The following is a 15,893-nucleotide window of genomic DNA, read 5'->3' on the forward strand; positions in this document are numbered from 1 at the left end:
AGCCATCTAGTCAGGCTGCAGAATGTTTGACTCTGGGTCTGGTAGGCTGCCAGACATTCTAAATGTTTTCACACCATGAGCAATAAGTAATTGAATCTCTCAGTCACAGCTGATAGGGCTGTAGAGAGGGGTGATCTCACCACTCAGAGAGCTGAGCAAGCATCCTTCTAAGGGGAAAGCCACACTTTACCTCTTGGTGCTCCTGGTATGCAACACCCTTTCAGTCAACTGTGGCAAGGCTTCCTTGTGAATGAAAGAACCAATTAATTAATTAATTAATTGGAGCTGGCAAGACAGCTCAGCAGGTAAAGGCCAGCCTGAGCCACCAGCCTGACAACCAGAGTTTGATCCCTGGGACTCACTTAGTGGATGGGGAAGAGGTCCTCTGGTTTCTGATCTTCACTGTCATACACACACACAAATAAATGCGATTTTAACTATTATGCAATTATTATTATTATTATGGTATGTGTGAAGGCACATGTACACACACACACACACACACACACACACACACACACACACACACACACACACGAGTCCAGAGAACAACTCTGGCGTCAGTTCCCTTCCACCTTAACTTGTGGAGGTCAAATTCAGAATGCTAGGCCCTCACGGCAAGTGCCTTCACCCAGTCAGCCATCTTGTAGGTCCCACACAAAAGACATGGCCTCAAACTTGTAATCCTCCTGTCTCTGCCTCCTCAGCATAACCTACTACCATGTAGCGACTGGCAAGGCTTTCAGATGGTTTTTGTCTGTAGATTTTATAGTGGCTGGGCCTCTCACTTTTACCACAGAACAACTGTGGAGGCCACAGGACACCTTTGTGGAGTCAGTTCTCTCCCACTACCTTTATGGGGCTCGAGGGATCGACTCAGGCCACCAGGCCCGTGTGCCAAGCACCTTTATCTGAAGAGCCATCTCACTGGCCCAAGGCTTTACACAATTCCAAGAGATCACTTTCGTGATTTTTATCATTCCATTTGCAAAGATGGAGACGCTACCTACGGTAGAAGATAGCTCTAGGCCACGGGCGAAGTAGTCCGGTTCCTGGGTTTAGGCTGGCACTGTCACTAACAACTGACGGCCTTTAGTGAGCTAACTTCTGGGTCTAATGTTATAAAATTAGGTTAGAATGGGAGACAATTTTTTTTTTTTTTGGTTTTTTTTTTTTTTTTTTGGTTTTTTGAGACAGGGTTTCTCTGTGTAGCTTTGCGCCTTTCCTAGAACTCGCTTTGTAGACCAGGCTGGCCTCGAACTCACAGAGATCCGCCTGGCTCTGCCTCCCGAGTGCTGGGATTAAAGGCGTGCGCCACCACCGCCCGGCGAGACAATTTTTTTTTAATCATTCCTGAGGAAAATACACACGTTCTCCTCCCCACTCCTTAGTTTTCATGAGGTAGATGTGTACAAGCATGAGTATTCAAGACCAAAATGAACGAATAAAAGCTCCCTGGGTGGGTGGGGTTTGTTTTTGTCTTTCCCTTTGCCCTTTTTGGCTGAGGTGACACCTTGCCATGTGGCTCACGACAACGTCTGGCGTTCCTCCTCCTTCAGTCTCCTAGCTATTAAAACTTATCACTGTGTGGGTCACAAGTACAAGTGAGGAGATGCCATGGTGCACTGGTGATGACGACCTTCAAGAGTTGGTCCTCTCCTACCTCTGTGCATCCCGTGAAAAGGATTCTGGGACGTCAGGCTTGGTGGCAGAGGCCTTTACTCACTGAGCTATGTCACTGGGCTTTTTTAAAAAAGGAGGGCTATGACTGAAGACCCAATGTTGACAGAACCGGACAAGAAGGTAACACTTTCGCCACACATGCTTTCCCTAGAGTGATTTCAGGGTGCCACCTAATTATTACAAGTTCTGACTAAAGACATTAGATGGTCCACCTCATCTTTGCCCCTTATAAGCAATGCTACCTTTGGGATCCTGAGCATCCCACACAGTCCCCTGTTAGGTGTGTTTCCAGGGTGGTGCTATTGGGAGGCAGCAGACACTTTGAGGCCACGAGAGGGGTTTTAAGTCACTGAGGGCATGCACTTACAGAGGGCCATGGGCTCTGGTCTCTTCCTTTTTCTCCTCTTCTTTTCCAGAGCAAGCAGCTCTGCTCCACCATGTACTCTCCACCAAGATGTGTTTTCTCACCACGGACACAAAGCCATGGAGTCAACCTACTGTACCCTGGCACTTCCCTACTCTGAGCCTAAATAATTCTTTTCTCTAAGAGTATCTGCTATAGGGATACAAGGCTAAGACCGAGAAAAACAAAACATCCAAACAAACCAACACCAGCAAGACAATCAAGGCAGAGTGGGTGATTTATTCTTACATTCTTTCAGAAAATTTTCACCCAACAGGGTTGGAGGTCTATACCTTGGTGGTAGAGTACTCCTAGTTAGCATGCACGAGGGCCGAGGCTTGATCCCTCACGCTGCCTCCACCCAGAAAAATTATCAGGAGTATGCTTCAAACAGAAAGACTGAAAAATTGGCTTTGTAGAGCTCAAAAACCTGGGAATACTGTCTGTTAAATTCTACATGTCATTGTGACATGGGTGGTTTTTTGTGTCATTTGTTGTGCTGAATAAACCATGCACACACACCCTGGAGGAATGTTTCCCTATGCTCCCAGACTCTCCCAGTATAAGAATTTTAAAGTAAGACTTTCAGTCATTTTTTAAAGTTCTTAACACACATAAAATATCTTATTGTTTCACCTATAATTCCTACCTGTTTCCATCCTTAGAATTCTTAACTTTAGCTTTATTTTGAGATAGGGTCTCTAACTAGGCTGACCCTGAACTTCTGATCTTCCTGTCCCTATTTCCCAAGTGCTAGGATTACAGGCGGGCCAATGTGCCTGTTTTGAGAATTTTCATCTCTAAATAACTCAGTAAACACTTGAAGTGCTTCCTTTGTGATCAATTTTTAATTTTCTTAGACTGCTATAGCCATTTTTCGTGATGTTTCCATACGTTTTGTTTAAGTCTCGTGTATCCCAGGCTGGCCTTGAACTCACTATACAGTTGTAGATGACCTTGAACTTCTGATCCTCCTGCCTCTACCTCCCCAGTGCTGGGATTGTAAGCACCATGTACATGGTGCTGGTGATTGAACTAAGGGCTACCAAGTGAGCTACATAAAATTCTTCAAGTTACGTAGGTGTAGTTGACAAGAGGATCTGTGACACGTGAACAGGGTTGGAACAAGGTGAGGATACACACGCACTGCTTAAAGCAGCAGCTCAGGCTGGTGTCACTTGCTCAGAGCTCCTGGGCGTCGTCCTAGTAAAGAAAGGGTTTGGGCAGCTGAGCTGTGATACAAAGGAACAGAAGACTAAAACAAATGTGACCAGTTAAAATTTTTTTCCAAGGGGGTTTGAGTATGTCAGTCCTGAGAACCGGAATTGATTCATAGAGGACTTCATTAGCAACTTAAGGTCAAAAGGTGCATGAAGCCGGCCTGGCCTATGCCAAGCTCAGGATTCAAAGGGCTGAGGACCATCTCTTGCCTGCTTTGGAAGCCTGGCTCACTTTTAAGTAGGCCTGTATTGGTGAGGTAATCTATGGTGTGTCAGTCCCGGCTCCAAAAGTGGGTGGTCTTTGCAGAGGGAGGTGCTCACTCACTCTACCTCTGGCTGGAGCCAGTTCCTGCAGCTGGCCTGCAGGCAGCCCACAGACTGTACTTGCACATTTCTTCATTTCTCACTTGAGTGCCCTTCTTTGGGTCCCTTTCAACTGCCCACTTTAGATCGGCTTCATTACACCACCGCTCCATTTGTCATGTAAATTGGGGGACTCGGGGGAAGTTTTTCTTTTGGCCTTGTCTACGGAAGAATACCAAGAGGTATTCAAAACGTATTAACACAAATCAATGGCACCAATAAAAGCGAAATCTCCTTAGCAACATAGTCTTGATTGCAAAGGGGGAACGGAGAGCATTTAGTGGAACACTGGCCCACATGGAAGACGCATTTGTCTGGAAGAATCCAGCACAAAGCCTAAAAGAGAGATTTTGAAAAAATCCAAAATTAACTCACAGGGAACAGTTACTCTTTTTTTCAAAAGTCCACAATTGGCTACATTAAATCTATCGTGTGCTTTGGGCTCTGCAACATTGTATCTCAGAGCTTTGCAAACTGAAATTACAACACCCTGCATGCTTCACATGAGTTACAGGGTGTTTTTTGTTTGTTTTGTTTTTTGAGGTTTTTTTTTCCTCCGCTGATTTCTTTGGTAAAGCAAACAAAAAGTCTTAAGAAATATTCATCTCACACACAATGTGAAGAAAACTGAATGGCTATTTAACAATATCGAAGACTGTAGGTACAAAAGGTTGCGCTCTCTTTTAGGCTTCCTGCAATGGATTCTAGATGCTAACTACTGCAGGCAGCAGCGGCATTCTGCAGCAGTTTGCACTGGTGGAAAAAAGAAGTGGAACACAGTGCTGAGAATGCTCTCCGTTGTGTTAGAACGAAAACAGTGAAAAGAATGGAAGTTCAGAAAATCAGGTATCGACTCTTTAGAAAAAATTCTAATACTCAAATGATTCAAGAAAACACAAATTCAAAAATAAAGCTTCTCTCTTCAATTATTTCATGTAGCATCGCCATTTTGATCTTGAGTAAAACAATTCAGGCAATGGAGGAAAAAATATCTTCACTTGCATACTACAGAAAAATTCTGTTTTTGTTTTTTGAGACAGGATTTCTGTGTAACTTTGTACTGGAACTTGCTTTGTAGACCAGGCTGGCCTCAAACTCAGAGACGGGCCTGCCTCTGCCTTCAGAGCCCTGGGACTAAAGGCGTGCACTACCACACCTGGCCAGAGAAGGTCTTAAAGTGAACTGAGTCAGGTATTTGTGTCACAATGATACCTCTTTGTGCCTTTCCCTATGTCAAGCACACAAATGTACACCTGAAAACAAAAGACTGACTTTCTGTAAGGCTGTTAACAGACTAGACTGTGGAGGGGGTAGAACGCTGTCAGACAGAGCTGATTATAATTTATCTTGGGTTACCTGTATCATTAGCTGCTTGGTAGTCATTTCTTTCTCTTCTTTTTTTTTTTTGGGGGGGGGTATTTTTCAACACAGGGTTTCTCTGTGTAGTTTTGGTACCTGTCCTAGATCTCGCTCTGTAGACCAGGCTGGCCTCGAACTCACAGAGATCCACCTGGCTCTGCCTCCCAGTGCTGGGATTAAAGGCGTGCGCCACCACTGCCACCACCACCAGGCTCGGTAGCCATTTCTTACACCCTGGTCAAGCCTTTCAACTGTATTAACAGGCCCCTGGCTTCCACCAACTAAAAGGCTAAGAATGTCATCAGACAGCATCTGAGACACATAGCTGACTGCTGTAACTCACCTACCTGGTATATCCACCAAAGTGTGTGAAAAATGCCTTGATTGGCGACTTTTTCTGTTACTATAAAAATACGATGAAACATCTGCCACACTGAAACATGAAATTTAGGATAATCTCAATCTGTGCTTCCAGGCCATGGTTGCTTATATTTAGCTGCAGAATAAACTCTTATTTTTCTTGAGGTGAAAGTTGTTTTGCATTGACGTGTATATATCTACATGCCTTTTCCATGTTAACTAAACTGGAATCTGGGTCAAATATAACGGGACAAAACTCATGTGGTTAAGCCACTTGATACAATGCAACACACAGACCCTGCTCAATGTGTACTTACAGGGGTAACAGTCAGAATTATTTCTGCCTTCACCTGAGAACTTGAGAGCCTACCAGAGGAATTGATGATCTTCGCTAACCTACATTCATTTCAGAATTTAAGGACAACCTTTGGAGCAAAGGAGTCAGATAGAAGTTACACTTTTTCTTTTTTTCCCCACAGTATAAGCAAGAGCCTCAAGCATGCTAGGCAAGTGATCCACCACCAAGTGGAAAGTTCACAAATGCCTACCGCAAATTTTTCAAGTTTACCATGCCAAGTCCTAAATTCAAATTCTTAAGGGTGTCAATTTAATTGTTTTATTCCCAGACATCTGTGAGAACGCTGTCCACTGTGTGTGCATGGGTCTGCACTTCACTCAGTCATGACCACAGACCCTTCTCAGTCCGTGAGTTTCCTGTGATGTAATTTAGATGGCCTCAGTTTTACTTCGCCCATTACGTTCTACAAAAACAAAATGCTGTGCTTTAGTTTAATTTTGGCCACAGCATTATCGGTTGAAACCATGTTCTGCAATAGATTCTGCTAAAAAAATAAAGTAAAAAATCAACAAACAGAGGGAATGATCTTATTTAGTGCCTTCTAGATTTTCTGTGGGGGTTATGAAAACTTAAGTCAGGGTCTCACTATGGAGTCTTGGCTGGCTAGAACTCATTCTGTAGACCAGGCTGGCCCCCAAATCAGAAAACTTGCTTCTGCCTGCTGAGCTATGGGATTAAAAGGCATACCCAGCTTTCCTTCTAGACTTTAAGTTTAATGGTGTGTGTGTCGAGAGAAAGAACCGGACACAGTTTCCTGAAGCAGGAAGCAGGAGGATGCAGTCACGGCGGTCACCAGCGCTCTTCTCTCCTGTTGCTCTCCGAGACTGTCTAGCCTCTACATCTTGTCACAGCCTCCAGAGTGCTGGCACCCAGGTTTGCACCAGGCTCCGGGGGAAGGCATCTGCTGCTGAAGGCTGGTTGATGCTGTTTCTTTAAACCCAACAGCAGAGCAAGTGATAGCTAATTCATCAAAAACAAAATGTTTGGTGTTCAGTTCACTAAAATACTTCTGAGATACAAAGCTAAGAAGGCAATATGTTATTTTTCAAAAACAGAAAAAACAGTCAACTCCCAATTCAAGAGTATCGTGTTTAGAAATGCAAGGGAGAACATGGGTTGATGATCTCAGGTGTAACTAGGTTTTAAAAGATCACATTACTTTTTTCATTATAGTCAACATTTTCCCAATCTTTAAACACACAAAATATTTTAAGTACATATGGGGAATACCCCACCTCTAACTGTTCTAATTGTTTAACATTTTTATTCTTCTCTCATGTACTACATTCCGACCGCACTTCCCTTCCCTTCATTTCCTTGGTTCTTCCCCTAGTTCTCCATCCTCCAGGTCCCTTCCTCCCCCCCGCCCCAGAAAAGATCAAGCCTCCTAGGGACATTAACAAAACATGACACAAGATACAGTACGACCAGGCATAACCCTTCACATCAAGGCTGGGGAAGGCAACCCAGCAGGAGGAAAAGGGTTCCAAGAGAAGACAGAGTCAGGGACACCCCCAGCCCACTTTCAGGAGTCCCACAGAACCCCAATAATCATAACATACATGTAAAGAACCTAGTACAGACCCATACAGGCTCTGCGAATGCCACTTCAGTTTCTGTGACCCCCCGAAATGCCCATGAACCCTATTAGTTTGATTCGGTGGGCCATGCTCTCATGGAGTCTTCAACCCCTCTTGGTTCCCACAATCCTCCTCCACCTCTTCCTCAGACTTCCCGAGCTCCGAGGGAGGGATCTGGTGGACACCCATAACCTGGGACCTCTCTCTCCTCTCTCCCTCTCCCTCTCTCTCTCTCTCTCTCTCTCTCTCTCTCTCTCTCTCTCTCTCTCTGCCTAATGTTTGGCTGACCCCACCTCTAATTTTAAACACAAAATTTAACAAGAGCTCATTTATGCTGACATTCTACATCCAAATAATTACCATTAAACATCTAGGTACATTGCTCTCACATAAAACTTAATGAAAAGAAAAAATAAACAACAGCTAAACAAAGGTAACATCATGAGGTGGTCATATCATAACATCTTCTTTTGATAACGAAAGCAAAATAAAGAGACCAAATAATCTGATGACATTGTAAAACAACAGAAATGTCCTGAAATCAAGATGAGCATCTTGTGGCACCATAGCTAATGCCTGCAATCCTCAGTTGCACAAAAGGATTGAGGCCAGCCTGGGCTAGATGAGAACCCATCTCAAAACAAAACAACAGGATCAGCATCTTGAAATCTGTTTTCAGTACTATGAGAATGAAAATATTAGCCTGCTACAAGCCTGTAATCTTGGTACCTGTAGGCTAGGGAAGGGAACTGAGAGTTGAAGGCCACGCTAGTCCATCAGAAAACAAAACAGACCAGAACAAAACAAGGAGAAAGAATTATCATCTTCAATGGTTTCTTTGAGAAATGAAGATAAAAGGCAACTCTGAACTATTCCCAGGTATAGGTGGGAATACTGGACCACTGAGAGGGTAGCAGTGTTTGGGAACGTAGTTCAGTGGCAGAGTGCTGCCTATCATCCACCAGGCCTTAGGTGACATACCCAGCCCAAGGTCTGTCAGGACAGAAGGGCCCACAACCAGATGCTGGTGTAGTGTCAAAGACAATTTTAAACATACTTTACTTTTGATTCAGTACTAGTGTTCAACAGCAAGTCAAAGCAAATCTGTACAATTGAGATATCAGGCATGCAGCTAAACTTCACATGGTAAACTGTGAAGCCAAACATCATGGAAATTCCAACAGTCTGACTATGTACAGAACATGTAAAACTAGTGCATCTGAACTTGCAAACACGGGTCTCAACTGCACGTATCACCGTGGAGCATCCTCCCCGTGACTGCAGTGGAAACTGTCCAAAGGCTGTACAGCTAGCTTGTGTCTACAAGGAAACAATCAGGAGCGCTCCATCAACACCGTGAAAACAACTATGGGGAAGGTGCCGTTCTTCCCAACTGAAAACTGTTCACTTATAAAACTATGCTAATAATTAGTGGAAATCACTGTTTACTATTATTCAAGGTTGTGTTAAATTTAGTTTGTGGGTTTTAAGACACAATTACATGGTTTCTATTCTGAATAACTAGAATCTAGTCGTTAAAGACTCTTGGTGTAGTATCTGCTGCTAGTTTATATAGATACAGTGAACCCTTCATGAGAAAAGGGCAACATTCACCTCAAAGCTGAAAATGTCACATCAGTTTTACTACTGCTACTGGACTCTAGAATAGCTATTCTAATCCAAACAGTCACAGTTGTGTGTAAAATATAATAGTTTGCAAAATATATTGTTTGGGAAAGTTTCTGTATAGCAATAGTGGCTACCTGTAAAAAGCCAGTGATGTACAAAAAAGATCACAGGTAATTTATCAGCTTACATACAAACCTATACGTTGGATTTCCTGCTAATAATCTATTTTCTTGGCCAGTCTAAAAAGCACTGATGGTTCATGACTTACAAACTTAAGATCAGAAAACAGGAGCTGAGGAACAACTTCTGTTTAAAATATTTCCTTGGACTGATGTTCATGTAATAAGGGTGCCTCTGATATATAATTTCCAGTACATGGGCACTTAAATTTATTATTTAAGAAATAATAATACTGTAAGTCATTAATGAAAGCTCTAAATGCTTGAGGTATGATTAGTTTATGATAATGCACATACCATGGATCTTGGCTCTTCTCTGTGTACATCTGAAGTGTGGGAGTACACATTTCTAGGGATTTTTTCAGTAGGGAACACATTTCTAATTACAGTTATAAGAGCTTTTCAAATCCTATAGTTAATATTAATTGTGAAAATATTCTTACAACAATATAATTTTGACCAGCAATAGGAGACAAACAGCCTCTTAACTAGGCCCAAGCTTCCTCTGCAGCCCATCTCTGTGGCATTCTACAGAGCGACAGCTGTGTACAGGACACTGTGCACAGCCTGCATGGTCATCATGGTTAGCTGCTCTTTCTGAAGCCTGGGACGAATTCAGCACTGTGTGAATATACAATCAGTTCACACTGAAACACAGGAACACTGGAGTTTGGGACAGCATTATTTTGAACTGCACTAATTATGGTGGTAGGACATATCTACCCTGGCTAGATAAAGGTTAAAGAAAGGTGGGAACCATTTAAATCCTTTGTACTCTGCTCCACTTCACAGAAATGTTTTCTATGGATTCAAGTTGTTAAGTTCTCGTGTGTGTGTGTGTGTGTGTGTGTGTGTGTGTGTGTGTGTGAGAGAGAGAGAGAGAGAGAGAGAGAGAGAGAGAGAGAGAGAGAGAGAGAGACAGACAGACACGTTAGGACACTATCTTAAACCCAAGTTTTAAAGACAATTCCTAAAATCCCATATAGGATTTGAGATACTGGCATTTAGCTATTCAAATTTATATAGAAGCACAGTACTTTAGAGAAGTACAAAGAAACACTTTTTAAAAATACAGGTATATCAATTAACAAAACTGGTATTTAAAAGGTTTAATATGGGGTGGGGGGAGGGAGGTAGTGGTACTAATTCTTAATACAAATTATTAAACATAGTTTATATAATTTCAAACGTTATTCACATTATTGCTCGATACCACAATTATATGGAACAAGTTCTTGACAACACATTAAAATGTGTTTAATTTTAGGCTTATAAAAAAACAATGTCTACACATAGGCCATTCAGAAATCTATAGTGTGGAGATATGTACAACTAAACAGAAAAAATATATGTATGTCTATATTTAAAAGTAATAAGCTAAAAAAAAGTAATAAGCTAATCTGATCTGAACTTAAATATCCAATTTTCAATCAAAAAAGTATATAACTGGATTGAAAGTGAATGGGTAGATTGGAAATAGTATTAAACATACTCACCATTTCTTAGTGACTATCTACTCTATATAACAATACACTAGTGTTATATCAGATGATTTTTAATTCTAGAAGTTTGTTTTCTTTCCAAACTATCGAGAAACACATCCATTCCACAATTGTTAGATTGGAAACATTTGAATTTAGAAGGGGTAATTCTCTACTTCTGTATGTAAGATGTGCTGAGCAGTGAACATAACCGGATACAGATGCCTTTCTGCCTGTTGACTGGCACTGAGGACAGATGCTACTCTGCAGTGAGCTCACTGAGTCCCAGCAACCGCTGCTGCATGCACACCACTCGTGATGTGTCTATTCCAGGAAAACGACCTTTTGAAGAGAGATTTTTCAAAACCATTGCTAGTTCTTCATAAAGCTAAAGTATATCTGCTGAGACAGAGCATCAGGAACTGTGTGAGAAAGGTCAGCGCAGGCCCAAAAGGCTATGTGAGAAAATGTGCTGGTTTCAAATACTACTGTACAAATTCTAGTGGGAAGGGAAAAAACAAAACAGTACAAGAGTATGTCAGAACAGACAACAAGTATGTTTTTCTATGTTAAGGAACTGACAATGGACCGTGTGAACCTTGTTGACAAAATAACAAAGGCTGGCCATTTTTATGCTAAGTTCAAATGTATTTTTTTTTTTGAGAATACAAAAAGTAATCCTTGAAAATCAGAATACATAACAGAAAAGAGCACAATAACTTAAGTATTAAACATCTGTATGAAATAACTTGCAAAGTTTGACAAATATGCACACATAGAACATGCGGTTATTTAAAAACAAAACAAACAGAACCACCACCCGATTCTGTAGAACCAGCATCATGTCACCAGCAGGAGAGCACCAAGCAAGGCACCATTGGAAAGACAACACACTTGCAAAGTCTCTATAAATAAAGCAAATGCTAATCTGGTCGAAAAATCGGTGTCTTTGGTAAAAATTCTATGAGGATGACCTGTAAAAGGAGAAGAAAAGGGTTGTAAACAACTTAAAGCAGATTTTTTTCTTAATCTTAAAACATCAGTCATATTCTGTTGCTTAAATTTGTTTAAAAAAGATGTAAGACTGGGCAATGGTGGCACACGCCTTTAATCCCAGCACTCAGGAGGCAGAGGCAGGCGGATCTCTGTGAGTTTGAGGCCAGCCTGGTCTACAGAGTGAGTTCCAGGATAGTCAGAGGCTACACAGAGAAACCCCATCTTAGAAAACAAAAACAAAAAGATGTAAGAGTAGAAGAGGGACATACTGGGGAAGCGAGAAGGAAGGGGTTCAGTGAGAACAGGACAGGGACAAGAGAGACTACTGGAGGTATGAGTACAAACAGAACACACTACACATGTACGAAAATGTCATAATGAAGCTCACCAAGTATAATTAGCACATGCTAACAGAACTCAAAACTTGATTTTGAAAATACACACACATTTCAAAACTTTAATTTTATCTTTTTAAAGACAAGTCTGACTATGTGACCCTGGCTGGCCTGGAACCCTTTATGTAGACCAGGTTGGCCTTGAAATCATAGAAATCTGTGTCCTCACTTCCCAAGTGCTAGCATTAAAGGCATGCGCCACCATGTCCACCCTAATTTTTAAAACAGACATTTATTTGATAACTTTGAACCTCAACACTAAGTTTTCTTTTTATTTCTGGACCTTTACCAAGTGTGAAATATCCTTCAAGTCTATGGAAAAAAATGAATAAAATAATGGAAGTCTGTTGTGGGTACACTGTGAAGGTGTATTGCTGTGATTGGTGTAGTTAAAAGCTGAACAGCCAATAGCAAGGCAGGAGAGCAAGGCGGGACTTCCAGACAGAGAAAGAACACCAGGAAGAAGGCAGAGGAAGAAGGCGGAGTCACCAGCCAGACAGAAAGGAAACGGGATGGGAATATCGAATAAAGATAACCAAGTCACATTAAAAAAAAAAATGTAGACTAAAAGATAGGGGTTAATCTAAGTTATAAGAACTAGTTAAGAACAAGCCTAAGCTAAAGCTGAGTTTTCATAATGAATAATAAGTCTCCATGTCTTTTTTTTGTGAGCTGCTCCCTTCCCCTGCCCCAAAAGAAAATCCATCTACAGAAGTCCAAGAAGGTAATTAGAGGTAGGTAACATAGGTGTTCTACCTGATATATTGAAGTAGCATGAGTATATATGTATGCTTCAAAGAATGAGAAATACTGAGAACTGAACATAAGGGGTTTCAGTGTATGGCTCTATTTAAGCCCAACAACCTAAGCAAAGTATTACTGTCCTCACTAAAAGACAAGGAAACTAATGATCTAGACCAGACAGGTGTGGTGATATTGTGTTCCTCAAAATATTGTGCACCCTAATAAATTTATCTGGGATCAGAGAACAGAACAACCACTAGACAGACATAGAGTCTAGGAAAGGGTGGCATACACACCTTTAATCCTAGCAATCCAGAGGCAGAGATCCATCTGGATCTCTGTGAGTTCAAGGCCACACTAGAAACAGCCAGGCGTGGTAACAAGAGTCTTTAATCCCAGGAAGTGATGGCAGGAAGCAGAAAGGTATTTAAGGTGTGAGAACCAGGAACTAGAGCTGGTTAAGCTTTTAGGCTTTTGAGCAACAGTTCAGCTGAGATCCATTTGGATGAGGACTCAGAGGCTTCCAGTCTGAGGAAACAGATCAGCTGAGGAACTGGCGAGGTGAGGAAGCTGTGGCTTGTTCTGCTTCTCTGATCTTCCAGCATTCACCCCAATAACTGGACTTGGGTTTGTTTTTGTTAATAAGACCTTCTAACAATTTGTGCTACAGACAGGCACAATGATTTTGCAGAGAGGGCACTTGCCTCCAAGTCTGATGACCTGAGTTCAAGCCCAGGAACTCACATGGAGAAAGGAGAGAACTCCTCTAAGGTATCCTCTAACCTCCACCCCACCACACCCCCACACACACTCACACAGATACAAAGTAAGTAAATGTAAATAAAGTAGAAGAAAATGAATGATCTCATAACCTGTAAAATCGAAAACTATAAAGGAAGGAAAAGCAGACTGTGTAGGAGGCTTAAGAGAAGCTTAGAAGTTAACACGTGCTACTCCTCTAGAGGACGCAAGTTCAGATCCTAGCACCTACGTCAGGAAGCTCACAACTACCTTTTAACTCCAGCTCTGAGACCCAACACCCTCATCTGTCGTAGACACCTACTCACACATGTCCTACACACACACACACACACACACACACACACACACACACACACACACACACACACACACGCACGCGCGCAACATAAAGTATTTTTTAAAAGAGAAAGAAGCTGGACGTGGCACAAATCCCAGAATTTGGGAGGCAGAGGCAGGCATATCTCTGAGGCCAGTCAGGTCAATATAACCAGTTCTAGGACAGTTGGGGCTCATAGTGAAAGACTGTCTCAAAAGAACAAAAGATAACAATAACAAAAAAATAAATTCCAAAGCTTTGCCTTTTCTACCGTATAGTTTATAGTTAATCACTATTTGTATTAGTATTTCTTCTCTTTAATCAACCTAATCCCATAGTCTTCTCTATGTCCCAGAGTTGCTTACAGTTTACCACAGCAGGACAGATGAGCTCTGCATGAGTACTCCCTTCTTCCTCCCTCTGTAATTCTGAAGACAGGGTTTTTGGGATCAACTGGAATTCACGATATAATTCAGGCTGGCCTTGAACTCTCACCAATCCCCACAAGTGCTGGGGTGATAGTCAGGAGCACCCTGCCCAGCTCACATGCATGCACTCACTCACTCTCTCCCAGGAGTTATGCTCATTCTCTCTCTGCCTCTTCCCCAAACTACTTCTTTTTAGATCTGGGTACTGATTTCTTAGGGATGTCTGCTCTCAAACTAGCAGTCCTCTAGAGACCTTAGCCTCTAGAAAGGTGCAATCACAGGTGTGCACCTGCAACCCAACTGTTTCTTTTTCCCAAGCCCTTCTCTAAGGCACTTTTAGTAGTAAACCAAAGGAAACTGAAAATATTGTAACATAAATATCCAAGCTGACTACAGCTAAATTTATTCTGAACTTGAACTATACTGTTATATTAAATCTTTCCATGCTCCAATTCTAGATAGAATACATACAGGTCAAAAAACTGAGAGAGCTGGAGAGATGGCTCGGAAAAGGATTCATGTTCAGTTCCCTGCACTACTACAGCAGCTCACAATCATGTCTAACTCTAGTTTGAGGGGTTCCAATACCCTGTTCTGTATTCTCTGGGTACCAGACAGACACTTGGTGCAGAAACATACATGAAGACAAAATATTCATACACATAAAATAAAAACAAAATCTTTTAAAAATTATGTGAACAAAAAAGTCAAACTTTATAAAAATATCTTTGACAAATAGATACAGTAAAGCATTTTTTTTTTCTTTTTTGAGACAGGGTTTCGCTCTGTAGTTTTGGAGCCTTTCCTGGATCTCACTCTGTAGACCAGGCTGGCCTCAAACTCACAGAGATCTGCCTATCTCTGCCTCCCAAGTGCTGGGATTAAAGGCGTGCGCCACCACTGCCCGGCCAGTAAAGGATTTTTATTGTTAAAAAATTATTTGATGTGGATAATTTCTAAAGTTGGGACCTCGTTTTTCTCAGAAACTGTGTCTTGACATGGGAGGCTCTGATCGTGTACTTGATTAACCTTCTGGGCCAGGGAACTTTCATTTTCATTTTGAGTTTTACTGGCTTTTTGATTTCCTCAATAAAGAAAGTACTTCCCTTCTTGGTTCACAAACACTCCTTTCCCTTTCTAGTTACCCTCAGGAAGCCTTAGGGGTCACCCATGCCACTGTCCTGCCCTGTTACTTACATACAAGACATTCATTCACTAGCTTCCTAGAATATGTTCGCACTGAGGAGAAGTACTTGTTGAGTGCTCAGCTCTAGTCAAAGTATCTCTATTACTCATGCCAGGACAAAGGCTCAGATAACGTTAAGGAAGAGGGGGAGGAAAGAATCTAAGGAAAAGAGCACCAGGAAACTGTCTGCTGGACATGACATACTTATTGCATCATGAACTCACAGCAGCTGGAGCTACCTGCACAGATTTTGCAGGTCAAGATTCTAGGGTAGATGCATGAAGACTCATGCAACCTCACCCCTTAACTGAAAAGCAACTGGCAATTCCTAGCTGCTGGGAGAGGGAGAGTCATTTTCCTTCAGGGGTGTAGGCACTGGTCAGTTGCCCATGATCCAGTAAATAATTCTGTACCAATGCACATGCCAGCAACCCTAATTAAACTCAGCAGG

General features: G+C 41.9%; 1 protein-coding gene across 1 annotated transcript in view; it reads right to left on the reverse strand.

Moving 5' to 3' along the window:
* Positions 1–6,815: 6,815 nt before the first annotated feature.
* Positions 6,816–15,893, reverse strand: part of Chic2 (cysteine rich hydrophobic domain 2) — a 50,496-nt gene continuing 41,418 nt past the window's right edge. Inside the window, exon 6 of the mRNA XM_052735176.1 lies at positions 6,816–11,589. Within this exon, the coding sequence (XP_052591136.1) occupies positions 11,539–11,589 (51 nt within the window). The 3' untranslated portion in view covers positions 6,816–11,538. The remainder of the gene's footprint in view (positions 11,590–15,893) is intronic.

The sequence above is a fragment of the Peromyscus californicus genome, unplaced genomic scaffold (assembly GCF_007827085.1).
Source record: "Peromyscus californicus insignis strain IS unplaced genomic scaffold, ASM782708v3 Scaffold_13__1_contigs__length_99412109, whole genome shotgun sequence".
Classification (NCBI taxonomy): domain Eukaryota; kingdom Metazoa; phylum Chordata; class Mammalia; order Rodentia; family Cricetidae; genus Peromyscus; species Peromyscus californicus.